Source organism: Haematobia irritans, chromosome 1 (genome assembly GCF_050003625.1).
Source record: "Haematobia irritans isolate KBUSLIRL chromosome 1, ASM5000362v1, whole genome shotgun sequence".
Lineage (NCBI taxonomy): Eukaryota > Metazoa > Arthropoda > Insecta > Diptera > Muscidae > Haematobia > Haematobia irritans.
This window is the reverse complement of record NC_134397.1, coordinates 27,268,990-27,286,573: the sequence shown is the minus strand read 5'-3', so window position 1 is coordinate 27,286,573 and position 17,584 is coordinate 27,268,990. Positions and strand designations below refer to the sequence as shown.

Genomic DNA, 17,584 nt, shown 5'->3' with positions numbered 1-17,584 from the left:
TTTCTATAGAAAATTAAGCAGATATTTTATTTTTTTGGAAAATTTTCCAAAATTTTATTTCTATAGAAAATTTTGCCAAAATTTTATTTGTATAGAAAATTTTGCCAAAATTTTATTTCCATAGAAAATGTTATCAAAATGTTATTGCTATAGAAAATTTTGTCAAAAATTTTACTTAATTTGAAATTTTTGCCAATATTTTATTTCCATAGGAAATTTTGTCAAAATTTTATTTATATAGAAAATTTTGCCAAAATTTTATTTCTATAAAAAATTTTGCCAACATTTTATTTCTATAAAAAATTTTGCCAAAATTTTATTTATATAGAAAATTTTGCCAAAATTTTATTTCTATAAAAAAATGTTGCCAACATTTTATTTCTATAGAAAATTTTTCAAAATTTTATTTCCATAAAAAATTTTCTCAAATGTTTATTTCTTTAGAAAATTATGTCAAAATTTTACTTCTATAGAAAATTTTTTCAAATTTTTTTTTCCATAAAAATTTTCTCAAATTTTTATTTCTATAGAAAATGTATGAAATACCTCTTAATTGGAATGGAATATTTGACAAAACCTACCAAAACATTATGAATTCTACCAAGCAATAAAATAACTACCATTTTTGGTATAATTCTACCAACTGTGGGAACCGTGATTGTAACATTTAAAAAAATTGATTTCCTTTGTTTTCGTCGTATCTTTCAAAAATTTTTTTTTTTTTTTAATTATTTTATTTTGGATTTGGATTTTCGTTAAATTTTTAGGGGAAGAAGATGTTTTGTCGCTACACAGAAAAAAAATTCACGAAAATTTTTCTAATTAAAATCTTAATTAAGTTTTAAAAAATATTCAATTAAAAATTTAATTGAATCAACATATTTTTTAATTGAAATAAAAATCAATCACACAAATTAATAGTATCAATTAATTTTTTAACTAAGTGTCAATTATTTTTTAATTGATACTATCATTTCTGTGATTGAAGACATTTCAATTAAAAAATTAATTGGATCAATGAATTTCGTGATTGAATCAGAAAAATATTTTTTTTGTGTGTAGACAAAAACTCGGCAATCATGCCTTTGACTTTTGGTTTTACCTCAAAACTGAACTTCTTCGTTATACTTGAAATCTACAGAGACCGTTCAAGCGTATATATTTTGAGGATTGGTCCAAACAAACTATTCTTTGTATTGTTCAAACATATTATGTTTCACCAGAGGCATACACTGGTAGAAACAAATTTAATAAAATTTTTTTTGTGTGTACATATTTTTAAGGCGTCAATTGGTTACTTCCATTTTTTACTTGCAACATACTCTATCGGCCGCTCTTTCTAAACACATATATGTTTAGAGGCAATTTCTAAATTAATATATGTTTGCATAAAAAAAAAGAATGTTATGTCCCAAACATAATATGTTCTAGCGTATTAACATATATGTCCCAAACATGTTATGCTAGTTTATGAACATTATATGCTTGCACTTGAAAATAATATGCTAAAAATTTGAGTTCCAAACATATAATTTTTACACCCAAACATATGAAAAATAGCCTTTTTCGTCTATGTAGGTAACATTTAATATCATTGGTAATATTTCGTTGCAACTACCCTGTATTTAGTGTTTTATTAGAAGCAACTGCAAATGATTTTTTTATTAACTGCTGCCACATTTATTCTAAATGATTTTTGTTTGCTCTTAAGTAAAACATGTTTAAAAGCATATATCACAAAAATATTTTGGTTATTTTCAAATATAAAATATTCAGATTTAAATAAAGAATTGTTTAAATATAGTGTTTCCAACATTTACATAAAAATTACATAAAAAAATTTCTTTCGAAATAATATTAAAAATCAAGTAGTCCCCGATTCAATAGCCAAGGCAATATGGCTTCCATATGTTTACGATAACGAGGATTGGAATACATTTGTTTCCTAAACTCCGAAGCATCAGAAGATGCACCAATGAAATTATCCAAATCAGCTTTGTTGCAAGTATCGCACAAGGCAACAGCCAAAACAATAATGGAGGAGGCATAGCCTGAAATTAAAGGAAAATATTTATAAAATTTTTTAATAAAAAAAAACAAACATTTCTTCAACTTACCCCATATACCATGTTTATACACCATATAATGAATATCCTTTAAAGTTGGTACTTTTTTTGGATAATTTAAAATTCTCAAATATTCAACTAAATGGTTATGATAGTAGGCCAGCATATAATCGAATTTCTTCAATTTGATGTCGTATTGACAAGAGGACATAATAAAATACAAAAGATCCGGTGCAGGTGAAGTATAACGAGGTGTTTGATAGTCCACAAAATAGGTCTCAACTATATCACCACTCCCATCGTCATCATCATCTTTATATTTGAACATAATATTATTGGACCAAATATCACCATGATTGAGGACTTGAAATGTGTTTTCATCACCATTATCATCCAAAGTTTTGAATATTTCATCAGTTACTTGAGATTGTAATTTCTCCACTTTATCATAATAGATATTCGAGTTGGTATAATCTCTAATACATTCCAGTAGAATCTTTGATATATTTTCATACATTCCATTGACTATATGGTAATTTTCGCGTTTTATATAACCCCAATGAATTTGATCAGAGTATCGACCTTTGGTAGCAACTCTTACCGCCGAAGCTGCATGCCATTGAGCCAGTTTCTTGAGTACACATTTCGAATGTTTCATATCGAAGCCTTCCAAACGATTTGCATTTCGATAACCCAGAGGTTTAAGGTTTTCCAATAAAATATACAATTCATCTGTGGGCAAATTATACGGCTTGGGTCCAAATTTAACCTCTAATCCAGCATTATAAAATATTTTCTCCAATTCTGGTATAACATCACGATACATTTCCGTCTCCACATGGAAGGCATTGTACGGTTTCAACATTTCACGATAGTATTCGGTATCGTAGCCTATCTTCATCATAAAGCTAAGAGTTTTAGATGACTTATCTGCAATATGGGGAAAAAAGTTTATCTGAATTAGTTTCTTTAATATCACAATTTTAATGATATCCCGTGTAAAAATTGGAAGATCTAATTAGATATAATTAGATCTCAAAATTGGCCACTTTAGATCTATGCGGATTTACCCAGATATGATGAGATAGAATTAGATATAATTATATATAATTCCACATATGACGATATCTAACATCAGATCGAACCATATATAGGGATAGATGTAATTATATCTAAGACATTAGATCTAGGCCAATATTGAGATCTGAGCAGATCTGCTTTCATAGTAACTAGATATGATTAGATTTTACCATTTTTCGGGTCTACTCATATCTAATTGTATCAAATTAGATCTCTCAATTTTTACTCGGGATAGAAATTTCTCTTCCACATACAGAGAAAAATTTTTTCTGATTCAATCACGAAATTAATTGATCCAATTAATTTTTTAATTGAAATTTCTTCAATCAAGAACATGATATTTAATAGAAATTAATAGAGTTACCCCATTTTCAGGAAGCTCCGTTAGTGCTACGTTAGCTAACGAACTTTTAAACCGTACTATGAACATGTCTGTCATCTTGTCTATATATTCCATATGCCAGTTAGAAACTTAATTGCTAAAAAAATTTCAGTTAAAGTTAACCGGAGAGAAGATATTTCGAGTTTACTTTCTGTTAACTGGGAGTTAAAGTCTAACGGAGATACATGAAAATGGCCGTTAATTGGATATATAAAAATTTACTTTATAAAATTAATTGATTTCTTCGAGCCACCATGGTGCAATGGTTAGCATGCCCGCCTTGCATGCACAAGGTCGTGGGTTCGAAACCAGTTTCGACCAAACACTTAACAATTTTTCAGCGGTGGATTATCCCCTCTCAGTAATGCTGGTAACATTTCTGCGTGTTTTATAGCTTCTCTAAGGGGTTTCACTCCAATGTGAAACGCCATTCGGACTCGGCTATAAAAAGGAGGTCCCTTGTCATTGAGCTTAACATAGAATCGGGCAGCACTCAGCGATAAGAGAGAAGGTCACCACTGTGCTATCACAATGGACTGAATAGTCTAAGTTAGCCGGGCTAGGTTAGGTTAGGTGGCAGCCCGATGTATCACTTAGACTATTCAGTCCATTGTGATACCACATTGGTGAACTTCTTTCTTATCACTGAGTGCTGCCCGATTCCATGTTGAGCTCAATGACAAGGGATCTCCTTTTTATAGCCGAGTCCGAACGGCGTTCTACATTGCAGTGAAACCACTTAGAGAATCTTTTGAAACCCTCAGAAATGTCACCAGCATTACTGAGGTGGGATAATCCACCGCTGAAAAATTTTTGGTGTTCGGTCGAAGCAGAAATCGAACCCACGACCTCGTGTATGCAAGGCGGGCATGCTAACCATTGCACCACGGTGGCTCCCAAAAATATCGGGCTACCACTATACCTAACCTCACCTTCAATCAAGATAATTGTGGGCGTCGATTGACAAAAAAAAATGTGAGAACCACTAAAAATCGGCGGAGCGAATCGGAGGCTTCATTTTATGATACCACATATTCGCCACACCACACTTTATGTTCATTGACAGGTTTTTTTTTACAATTAATCTCAGTGAATTTAACGAGTCGAGAGTGAAACTATCCTAGTTTTTACTTCGACATTATTATTTTTATACGTAATTAACTTTGTCATTACGTATGTAACACATCGAAATATTGCTCTAAGACCCCATAAAGTATATATATTCTGGGTCGTGGTGAAATTCTGAGTCGATCTGAGCATGTCCGTCCGTCCGTCTGTTGAAATCACGCTAACTTCCGAACGAAACAAGCTATCGACTTGAAACTTTGCACAAGTAGTTGTTATTGATGTAGATCGGATACTATTGCAAATGAGCCATATCGGTCTACTTTTACGTATAGCCCCCATATAAACGGACCCCCAAATTTGGCTTGCGAATCCTCTAAGAGAAGCAAATTTCATCCGATCCGGCTGAAATTTGGTACATGGTGTTAGTATATGGTCTCTAATAACCATGCAAAAATTGGTCCACATCGGTCCACTTTTACGTATAGCCCCCATATAAACGGACCCCCAAATTTGGCTTGCGAATCCTCTAAGAGAAGCAAATTTCATCCGATCCGGCTGAAATTTGGTACATGGTGTTATTATATGGTCTCTAACAACCATGCCAAAATTGGTCCACATCGGTCCATAATTATATACAGCCCCCATATAAACCGATCACCAGATTTGACCTCCGTAGCCTCTAGGGAGACCAAAATTCATCTGATTCAGTTGAAATTTGGTACGTGGTGTTAATATATGGTCTCAAACACCCATGCAAAAATTGGTCGAAATCGGTCCATAATTATATATAGGCCCTATATAAACCGATCCCCAGATTTAACCTCCGGAGCCTCTTGGAAGAGCAAAATTCATCCGATTCGGTTGAAATTTGGTACCTGAAGTTAGTATATGGTATCCAACAACAATGCAGGAATTGGTTCATATCAGTCCATAATTATATATAGCCCCCATATAAACCGATCCCCAGATTTGACCTCCGGAGCCTCTTGGAAGAGCAAAATTCATCCGATTCGGTTGAAATTTGGTACCTGAAGTTAGTATATGATATCCAACAACAATGCAGGAATTGGTTCATATCAGTCCATAATCATATATAGCCCCCATATAAACCGATCCCGAGATTTGACCTCCGGCGCCTTTTGGAGAAGCAAAATTTATCCGATCTGGTTGAAATTTGGTACGTGGTGGTAGTATATGATATTTAACAACTATGCCAAAAGTGGTCCATATCAGTCCATAATCATATATAGCCCCCACATAAACCGATCCCGAGATTTGGTTTTGGAGCCTCTTGGAGGAGTAAATTTCATACGAGTCAGTTGAAATTTGGTACATTGTGCTAGTATATGGCCATTAACAACCATGCCTAACTAGGTCCATATCGGTCTATATTTATGTATATAGCCATCAGATAAATCGATCCCCAATCACACAAAAATTGGTCCATATCAAGTTCATAACTGTTTATAGCCCCCATATAAGCGACCCCCATATTTCAATTCTGGCTCTCTAGGTATTGTCTAATACATACCACGTATGGACTAACTCACAATTTAGAAAACGATGTTAAGAAGTTGTAAAATACCACAACCCAAGTAATTCGATTGTCCATGACAGTCTTTCGTAGAAGTGGAGGGTACATAAGATGGTGGAGGGTACATAAGATTCGGCCTGGCCGAACTTACGGCCGTATATACTTGTTTTTTTTTTTTTTAATGTCAAAAATGTGTAGGACTAACCAAATTTTCATAACCGTGGGATCTAAAGTAGATTTAAAAATGTTTTCCGGATAGTGCATTTACTTTGATGCCAGCAATTATCTTAAAAAGCGAAACACTATGCAAAAACACAGTCAAATGTGCCGTGACGGACTAAAATCCGGTACTAGGTTTGGTTTTCGCGTTTGGTTTATGGATGCTCTTGAAGGTGCAAATCCCATCCGGAAATTTAAGGCGCGATGCTAGTATAAGCGCTAGTCCCCATATAAACCGAACCCCAGATTTGGTTTGCGGAGTCTCTTGGAGTATCAAATTTCATACGATCGGGTTGAAATTTGGTATATGTCCTCAGATACCATGGCAAACTTGGTTCATATCGGTCCATAACTCTATTAATTCTGGTTCTTCCTCGAGGTGCAAATTTCATCCGATTCAGTTGAAATTTTGTACGTGGTGCTAGTATATGGCCTCTAATAACCGGAGCTCCAGAGAGGTCAAAATTTCTCCAAATGGACTAACTTACAGTTTAGAAGACAATGTTAAGAAGTTTAGAGAAGCCTTGTCATCGGAAAGTGTTACAGTAACCCAAGTAATTCGATTGTAAATAACAGTCTTTAGTAGAACTTTCTATGCAATCCATGGTGGTGGCTACTTAAGATCCGACCAGGCCGAACTTATGGCCCTATATTATATAACTTTTCCAAGCCAAATTTTAACCATAATTTCTTCGTGTAAATCTTACCATTTAATTCGATTACAAATTCTGGTTTTAGCATAATCGTCAAGTAATTTTCTCCTGGTGGCAAAGCATAATTGATTTTAAATTCCAAAATTTGTTTGAATTCTGGTTCAGCTTTTTTGAGAGCATTTTCGAATATGTCAGCTTTTATCCATTCGGGATATATGCACTTCCTTTTTAATTGATTGTTATTTTCTTTAATGTCCATATTTTAAACTTGATTTATTTTTGTTTTCGAATTAATTCAACGTTTAACAAGAGACAATTGTATTATATAACTTAACTGATATGTTTCAATATTGTAACTGACAATAAAAATCCCATGTGTCTCGTATTTTAAAGGGGGAAATCTTTCTTGCATACTCGTATGCAGTTTATTAAGCATGATAATGGAAATCTGAGAATTTAGAGATATAGCAAATGTCCATGGATAATTCAACAGAAAGCAACTGATAATGATGCAATTGAGGCTTCGCTGGAACACAATATTCGGCGCATGGAAAGACAAGCTGATAAAGTAAACAGAATTACATATTGATGATTTTTTTTCATTTGGTCTAAATGGGAATTTATAAAGGGAAAGGAAAGGCTAAAGAGGGAACGAAGCCGAAATTTATTTAAGTTAAAACTGGTTCGCAAAGGCAGTATTAAAAAGGGCCCTAAGAAAAGGTGACACATAAAGCAAATGTAATAGGGTCCCAATTGTGAGGCGATTGTTTCCAATGAATATAAACCTCCAAAGCATGAAAATTTAACTCTTTTGATTTGTGAGATCATATGATAATGAACCATGGCCGATGAAATTTTAAATATAAATTAAAATGTTGCCAGAAATCTGAAAATGTTATCATTTAAACGAACAGAAACGAATTCAAAGAAGCAAACAGGAAAACAAACAAGTATATGTAGCCGAAAGACCTCAGGGCGAACCTAATGTACCCTTCACAATGGATTGTGTACAAAATTCTACTATAGACTAAAGGCAGATTATACGGGGTCATATCGGTTTATATTGGATTTATATATAATTATGGACCGATATGGACCAATCTATGCATGTTTGTTAGAAAACATACACTAGTGTAACAAGAGACTCCGGAAGCCAAATCTGGTGATATATTTATTTATGGACCGATATGGACCAATTTTCTATGGTTTTTAGGAGACATATACGAAGATCACGAACCCCGAATGTTCGTTTATATGAACATCATAGCTTCCAATGAAATTTGTTTCTCCAAGAGGCTCAGGAGGACAAATCTGAGGATGGGTTTATATGGGGGCTATACCTAAAATTGGCCACATATGACCCATTTCCAAAACCATTCGACCTACATCAATAACAACTACGATCTGAGGGTAATAATTCGATGTTTTCCAAACGAAATGACATTGTTAATATAACCCTTCACATCTTATGGTGGAGGGTATTAAAAAATATAAAACCCATTCACGTGTCTTCCTTATTTGTGCGCAATATATATCTTTGGTACAAAATGGGAGTGAAATTATTAAAATTAGTTCACATTTACTTTTTCCATCAGCTGCATATGTCACTCTGCTTTTTAGAACAATCACATCAAGCTCGTTTTTCGGCAGTGCTGACAAAACTGCTGCGTTTTTTTAATAGAACCTAAATAGATGATATTTCGGGCAAAATGTGAAAAATGGAACAACTTAACTGACTTCATATTCGCGTTATTCCACTTTGAATCCTGTTTATAGGATAAAGTCTCAAAAAAAAAAACTCAAACCTTCGACTCACTTTAGAATCTGTCCATCGGAGAAAGACTCAAACCTTGCCAAGATGATTATACCTCTTTGGAATCGCCTTTACCCACTTTGAATCCCTCTATAGGAGAAAGTTTTAAAGCCCAACAGAAAGCGGTTAATTGTACATCTCTTTTGGAATCGCCTTGGCTCACTTTCGAATCTGTCTGTCGGTCTATTGACCGAAACACAAGTATCCTTGGTCCACATTGATTCGTCCACGGAAGAAAATTTTAACGCCCCACTGAAGGCGGCCACTTGTGTCTCTTTGGAATCGCCCACTTTTGAATCTGCCAATAGGACTCAAGCCTCAAGTAAAGGCGTCCACTTATATCGCTTTAACCCACTTTGGGTTTTACCCATAACAGAATGTATCAAACCTTGAGCCAAGGCCTGCCACATATATTACATTGGAATGACATGAGCCAACTTCGGACTCCGTCAATAGGAGAAAGTCTTAGATCCCAGCAGAAGGCCTATCATTTATATCTCTTAGGAATCGCGTTAGCCCATTTTGGAATATGTCCATAGAAGAAAGTTTTAAATCCGCAGGCAAAGCCCAAATGTGATGCGTGTATAGTTGTCACCATTGTCAAATCCCAGGGAGCAATAATGGGACCCACCTTAAAACGATCCCAAATATTGCGATTTTTTCTATAATACAAACGGGCTCCCAAAGTAAAACAAACTTACTACCCATGAAACATAAAAACTTGGTGTTGTTTTCCTCATAATTTTTTGGAGTTCTACGTCATTTAGGTTTGGGATCAATTTTTCATGGGGCCTATATTATATGGCACCTCATGGGGTAGGTTAGGTATAGTGGCTCACTTAGACTATTCATTCCATTCTGATACCACAGTGGTGAACTTCGCTCTTGTTACCAACAACTCCCGATTCCATTAGTTCAATGAAAAATTTATTTACTTATTTCATAAAAGTCTAACACCATCAGAATTATTATTCTTATAATATTAGTATAAGTGATATGTGATCACGGTTGCCACAGAATTCCCTCCATCTAAGAGGTACTTCACAACTAAAATTTTGACAAAGTTTTATATAGGAATAAAATTTTGACAAAATTTTCGACAGAACTAAAATTTTTAAAAAAATTCCTATAGAACTAAAATTTTGACAAAATTTTCTACAGAACTAAAATTTTGACAAAATTTTCTATAGAATTAATATTTTGACAAAATTTTCTATAAAAATAAAATTTTGACAAAATTTTCTATAGAAATAAAATTTTGACAAAATTTTCTATAGAAATAAAACTTTGACAAAATTTTCTATAGAAATAAAATTTTGACAAAATTTTCTATAAAAATAAAATTTTGACAAAATTTTATGTAGAAATAAAATTTTGACAAAATTTTCTAGAAAAATAAAATTTTGACAAAATTTTCTATAGAACTAAAATGTTCACAAAATTTTCTATAGAATTAAAATTTTGACAAAATTTTCTATAAGAATAACATTTTGAAAAAAATTCCTATAGAACTAAACTTTTGACAAAATTTTCTACAGAACTAAAATTTTGACAAAATTTTCTATAGAATTAATATTGTGACAAAATTTTCTATAAGAATAAAATTTTGAAAAAATATTCTACAGAAATAAAATGTTCAAAAATATGACCAAATTTTTTATAGAAATAAAATTGTGACCAGGGTTTTTTTTTGGATAAAAAATTTTACGAAATTTTCTCTACAAATAAAGTTTTGACAAAATCTTCTATATAAATAAAAATTTTACCAAATTTTAAAATTTAAAAAAAAATTATATAAAAATAAAATTTTGACAAAATTTTTTATTAAAATAAAATTTTGACAAAATTTTCTATAAAAATAAAATTTTGGACAAAATTTTCTATAAAAAAAATTTTTTTTTGACAAAATTTTTTATTAAAATAAAATTTTGACAAAATTTTCTATAAAAATAAAATTTGGACAAAATTTTCTATAAAAATAAAATTTTGACAAAATTTTCTATAAAAATAAAATTTTGACAACATTTCCTATAAAAATAAAATTTTGACAAAATTTTCTATAAAAATAAAATTTTGACAAAATTTTCTATAAAAATAAAATTTTGACAAAATTTTCTATAGAAATAAAATTTTGACAAAATTTTCTATAGAAATAAAATTTTGACAAAATTTTCTATAGAAATAAAATTTTGACAAAATTTTCTATAAAAATAAAATTTTGACAAAATTTTCTATAGAAATAAAATTTTGACAAAATTTTCTATAGAAATAAAATTTTGACAAAATTTTCTATAGAAATAAAATTTTGGCAAAATTTTCTATAAAAATAAAATTTTGACAAAATTTTATGTACAAATAAAATTTTGACAAAATTTTCTATAAAAATAAAATTTTGACAAAATTTTTGTATAAAAATAAAATTTTTACAAAATTTTCTATAAAAATAAAATTTTGACAAAATTTTCTATAAAAATAAAATTTTGACAAAATTATCTATAGAATTAAAATTTTGACAAAATTTTCTATAGAAATAAAATCTTGAAAAAATATTCTATAGAAATAAAACTTTCACACCATTTTCTATAGAAATAAAATTGTGACCATTTTTTTTTTTTGGGTAAAAAATTTTACGAAATTTTCTAAAAATAAAATTTTGACAAAATCTTCTATATAATAAAAAATTTACCAAATTTCCTATAGAAATAAAATTTTGACAAAATTTTCTATCAATATAAAATTTTACAAAATTTTCTATAAAAATAAAATTTTTACAAAATTTTCAATAAAAATAAAATTTTGACAAAATTTACTATAGAAATGGGAGCCACCGTGGTGCAATGGTTAGGTTATGTGGCAGCCCGATGTATCAGGCTCACTTAGACTATTCAGTCCATTGTGATACCACAGTGGTGAACTTCTCTCTTATCACTGAGTGCTGCCCGATTCCATGTTAAGCTCAATGACAAGGGACCTCCTTTTTATAGCCGAGTCCGAACGGCGTTCCACATTCCAGCATGCCCGCCTTGCATACACAAGGTCGTGGGTTCGATTCCTGCTTCGACCGAACACCAAAAAGTTTTTCAGCGGTGAATTATCCCAACTCAATAATGCTGGTGACATTTCTGAGGGTTTCAAAGCTTCTCTAAGTGGTTTCACTGCAATGTGGAATGCCGTTCGGACTCGGCTATAAAAAGTAGGTTCCTTGCCATTGAGCTTAACATGGAATCGGACAGAACTTAGTGATAAGAGAGAAGTTCACCAATGTGGTATCACAATGGACTGAATAGTTTAAGTGAGCCTGATATATCGGCCTGACACCTCATCTAACCTAACCTACTATAGAAATAAAATTTTCTCTAGGAATAAAATTTTGACAAAATATGCTAGAGAAATAAAATTGTGACAGATTTTCTATAGAAAGAAAATTTTAACAAAAGTTTCTATAGGACTAAAATTTTTACAAAATTTTCTATAGGACTAAAATTTTGACAAAATTTTCTATAGGAGTAATTTTGTCAAAATTTGCTCTAGGAACAAAATTTGACAACATTTTCTATGGAATTAAAAATTTAACAAAATTTTCTATAGAACTAAAATTTTGACAAAATTTTCTATAGAAAATTTTTTGGAAAAATATTCTATAGAATTAAAATTTTCACAAAATTTTCTATAGAAATAAAATTTTGACAAAATGTTCTATAGAAATAAAATTTTTGCAAAGTTTTCTATCGAAATAAAATTTTGACCAAATTTTCTATAGAAATAAAATTTTGACAAAATTTTCTATAGAAATAAAATTTTGACAAAAAATTTTAAAGAAATCAAAAACTGCAAACTAAGACTTTTTGCACCACGATGGCTCCCCATTCGGGCAAATAGCCAACAACGGCTTTAGTCGAATTACTGTGGATAATACTTTGGCCAAAGGTCGATTCGCTCAGATATATGAAATTGAAATTCCCAATAGAGAACTTTGGTGTTCATAAATTCCAGAGAACAGAGGTTGCTCAAATTTCTATAACGATGGTATCAAACTAAATATGCATGTAGGCTTTTAAGCCTTCTGTAAGGCCCCGGAACTTACCATCGCGTCCAGTTTACCTAATCCTTGTAGGGATTTCCGTGGTGCACAGAAAAAAATTTCACGAAAATTTTTCCAATTAAAATTTTAATTGAGTTTTAAAAAATATTCAATTAAAAATTTAATTGAATCAACAAATTTTTTAATTGAAACAAAAATCAATTACAAAAATTAATAGTATCAATTAATTTTTTAATTGGATCAATTAATATTTTAATTGACCTTCAATTAATTATTTAATTGATACTATCATTTCTGTGATTGAAGACATTTCAATTAAAAAATTAATTGGATCAATTAATTTCGTGATTGAATCAGAAAAAATTTTTTTTGTGTGTGACAGTTAGCACAGGCAGAGAAGGAATATGATCACCCCAAACGTGTTTCAAGAGCAAAATGTAATTTTTGTATGGTGACCATGTAACATGTTTGTCACTAAAATGTTATTTTTTGTCAAATATAGCCTGCTTGCCGAAATCAGATACATGATTTCCGAGAAAATAACATTGTTGCGAAAACCATGTTACATGGTCACCACCCAAAAATAACATTTTGCTCTTAAAACATGTTTGAGGTGATCATATTCCTTCTCTGGGTGCAATCATCGACATGAAAAATTCGATGAGATGCACAGTTCCCATGTACTCCGAGTTGGGTAGAGTTTGGTTATTCCGGATGGAGCTAGTTCATTGGAGCTAATCACTTCACAAGCAACTAAGGGAACTAGTTCCAGCTCTTTCGATCTTTTAGTACCAAAATTCCTAAAATCGAAAGCAAACATCAACTGTCGCAAACCTCTCAACAAGATAGCTAAGCAGTTCAGTATTTATTTACTGACCGCATCTTATAAATTCCACATATACACAAAATTTTATTAACAATAATAACAAACAAATAATAATTAATAGATCAAGATAATAACAATTAAAAGGTCATAGCGTTTAATCCAAACAACCACGTCTAGCCAGCCATGGATAGACTATGGCAGCATTGGCCTTGTATTTCTCATTCAAAAATATAGAATCACGAAAACGTTTTCCCTCAGGCGTAGCGGCCATAAAATTGGTCAAATTAGCATTTTCATTAGAATCCAAAAGACATATGGCTGTAGTTCCGATAGTTGTATTGTAACCTAAAAAACAAATTGCAACATTAAATCACCAGAAAGCAAAAAAAAAATCGATGAATTTAACTTTTTACCTAGGAAACCATATTTCAGCATTATCTGATGCAGTTCATTCAATGTAGGCACTTGACCTTGATATTCCAAAAGTTTCAAATTTTCCAACAAGTTTTCATGATAGTAGCGTATGAAATAATCAAAATGTTCCACTTTAATATCCAATTGTGTCGAGGACATAAGGAAGTACCATAGATCTTGAGCGGGTGTGCCATATTTACAGACTTGATAATCAATATAATAGGTTTCCTCGATGTTGCCCGTTTCATCATGTTTGAACATGATATTATTAATCCAACTGTCACCATGATTAAGGACATTAAATTCCATGGGATCCACTTTAGACATGCGTATATTGTAATCTACACCATTCGCCAATAGAGAAGGCTGGAATTAGAGAAAAAGGGAAATATAAAGTTCGCCAACTGAAATTCCATTAAAATTGCCCCCAATAAAAATTGTTCATTAATACAACGAAACATTTTCATTTCTTACTCTGTAACTTACCACTTTATCTATATATTCCTCATGGTTCTCGAATTGTTTGAAATATTCATAGAACACACTTGTATCCATACTTTTGAATAGGTCTCTTGTCTCTTCGGTGTAGACACCCTTTTGAAAAGCCTCCGGATAAGGACCATTCAATTCCATATATTTTACCGAAGCTGCATGGAACTGTGCCATTCGTTCCAAAACACATTTTGTATGAGCCATATCCAAACCCTGACGACGATCGATACACTTGAAACCTCTGTGTCCCAGATCCTCGAGAAGAATTAAATCTTCTTTGGTATCTTTACTGTAGAATTTATAATATCTAGGTCCAAACTCGAGTTTCTTTCCATGTTGGGCAAAGAGTTTTTCATATTCCGGTATATATTTGGAATACATGATACCTTCTTTTTCATACAAATTCATTAGGGCGAACATACCTTTTTCTTCTTCTGATTCTACTGGCATTTTGTGTATATAAGATTTTGTTATAGTACTGCCATCTGTTAGTGAAACTTCAACTTTTACTCTTAGCAATGTTGAAGCATAATTGTCACCGGATTTTGTAGCCGACGAAGCATTTACGCTTAGAATTTTATCGAAATTCTCAACATCTGATTTTACAATATCTTCAAAGTGTTTAGCATCTATCCATGATGGAATATGGGCTTCTTTCATTTTTTCACCAGATGGTGTTGTTGGTGCGACAGTCGTTGCAATGCTTAATCTAGAAATGGAGAAAAATAAGAGGGAATAAAACAGGTGATTAAAGACTTTCATATCCAATTATAGTTTTTATCCTAACCCGGTTTTACAAAAGCCAAAAATCTAATCTCCGAGTAATCGATTTTTGTCTAACAAAATTCAACAGTTCTAAGTCAGCTTTTTAGATTCTACTATGAATTTTGATTTTTTTCAAAAAAAAAAATCGACTATTTCCAAAAAATATCGACCAAACGTCATCATCGGAGCCACCATGGAGCAATGGTTAGCATGCCCGCCTTTCATACACAGGGTCGTAGGTTCAAACCCAGTTTCGACCAAATACCAACAAGTTTCTCAACCGTGGATTATCCCCTCTCAGTAATGCTGGTGACATTTCTGAGTGTTTCAAAGCATCTCTAAGTCGTTTCACCGCAATGTGAAGTGCCGTTCGGACTCGGCTATAAGAAGGAGGTCCCTTGTCAGTGACCTAAACATAGTGATAAGAGAGAAGTTCACCACTGTAATATCTAGTCTAAGTGAGCCTGAGATATTGGGCTGCCCCTATACCTAACCTAACCATCATCGACTTTGAATTGAATAGTACGAATTGTGGAAATATTAGTAACAGCTAATAGTCGCTCTGTATGCGGAGAGAGCCCATATTTCTCGTCCTTTTTCTCGGGCATATTTGGACTTTGTCCGTTCGATCTAAAAACCTGCAGGCTGACATATAGTTAAGGGATATGTTTGCATGTTTGTCTATTTCTTCACGAATTCCATTCACTTGGAAGCGACTTCTGAGTTAACCACAGCCGCGTTTCTTTCAGCATTCCAGCGTTTCGTTTCGTGTCGGGAATGCCCATCCGATCTATATTCGAACAATGTTATTACCTTTGTGGCTGCCTCCCGGATGCAGGCTCGCGAGTTTTTAAGAAAATCACGGAAAGCACTAATTAGCAGGCAACGTGGAATTTCTTTCCTCCGGCCGCTCCACATATCAAGAGTCAAGAGCTCCAGGTTCCACTTTCGTAAATTAGCTGGCTAGATGAAATTCACTTTCGCGGAGTTCTCTAAGTTGTTGCCATGCATCGAGGCAAGCCTTTATTGTCGACCGCTCTCACCTCTGTCATAAGACCCCACATATTTGTCAGCTCATTCAGCACATTTTTTGATAGGCGCTCCGATTGTAGTACCCGTTGAGCCACAGATTGATGACACCAAAATATCTTTGCTTTAGCATTTTAGGAAGATAAAGACCGTACATAAGCATATCTGTACCAAGAGGAAGTCGGAGTACTTGTCCTTTTTCTCGGACATGTTTGGACTTTGTGGGTCCGTTCGATCTCAAAACCTGCAGGCTGACATATAGTTAAGGGATATGTTTGCATGTTTGTCTATTTCTCCACGAATTCCATTCACTTGGAAGCGACTTCTGAGTTACCACAGCCGCATTTCTTGCAGTATTCCAGCGATTCGTTTCGGGAATGTCCATCCCATCTATATTGGGACAATGTTACTACCTTTGTGGGTGCCTCCCAGATGCAGGCTCGCGAGTTTTTAAGGACATCACGGAAAGCACTAATCAGCAGGTAACGTGGCATTTCTTTCGTCTGTCCGCTAAACATATCAAGAGCTCCAGGTCCCACTTTTATAAATTCCCTGGCTAGATGAAATTCACTTACGTGGAGTTCTCCAAGTTGTTGGCATGCATCGAGACAAGCCTTTATTCTCGACCACTCTCACCTCTGTTACAAGACCCCACCGATTTGTCAGCTCAAACCCCTGGACATTTTTTGATAGGTGTTCCGACTCCAGCATCCGTAGAGCCACAGACTGATGATTCTCAAATATATTTGCTTAAGCGTTGGGAGAAGACAAAAGGCCGTACATCGGCATCTGTGTATTAAGAGGAAGTCCGAGTACTTGTCTGAGCTTCAAAAACGCCACAAGTAGCAGTCTCCATCTCTGCTTGTGGTGAATAAAGATAATTACGTTCCGCCGAATCCATGGCGTTTGGAGGCAAGTGTCCAAGTATTATCCAGGTCCTGACAACCGTGTGAGGATACCTAATAACTCAACGAGGAGTAGTTACCCGACCCTTTAGTAAACTCATTGTTCGTCCGCAGGAGAAATAACAGTTTCTATTATTTCCTTCTACTTCTAGAGCATCATGCCCAAGTCACCATCTCCTTCAAAGTTTTCCGGTGGTAAGGTATCCAAAGCAAAAGTTCTAAACCTCCATTTCTGCATCCATCTCCACTTCGATTACAAACATGTAAGAAATTCTTAAAACACAGGTTATTGCATC

General features: G+C 33.2%; 1 protein-coding gene across 1 annotated transcript in view; it reads right to left on the bottom strand.

Moving 5' to 3' along the window:
* Positions 1-1,653: 1,653 nt before the first annotated feature.
* The window catches only part of LOC142222514 (uncharacterized), a 35,587-nt gene continuing 19,656 nt past the window's right edge, over positions 1,654-17,584 (bottom strand). Inside the window, exons 7-16 of the mRNA XM_075292688.1 lie at positions 14,584-15,298; positions 14,097-14,463; positions 13,840-14,028; positions 8,871-8,998; positions 8,740-8,768; positions 7,683-7,712; positions 7,364-7,610; positions 7,057-7,264; positions 2,118-2,996; positions 1,654-2,051 (exon numbers count right to left, since the gene is read on the bottom strand). Of these exons, the coding sequence (XP_075148803.1) occupies positions 1,858-2,051; positions 2,118-2,996; positions 7,057-7,264; positions 7,364-7,610; positions 7,683-7,712; positions 8,740-8,768; positions 8,871-8,998; positions 13,840-14,028; positions 14,097-14,463; positions 14,584-15,298 (2,986 nt within the window). The 3' untranslated portion in view covers positions 1,654-1,857. The remainder of the gene's footprint in view (positions 2,052-2,117; positions 2,997-7,056; positions 7,265-7,363; positions 7,611-7,682; positions 7,713-8,739; positions 8,769-8,870; positions 8,999-13,839; positions 14,029-14,096; positions 14,464-14,583; positions 15,299-17,584) is intronic.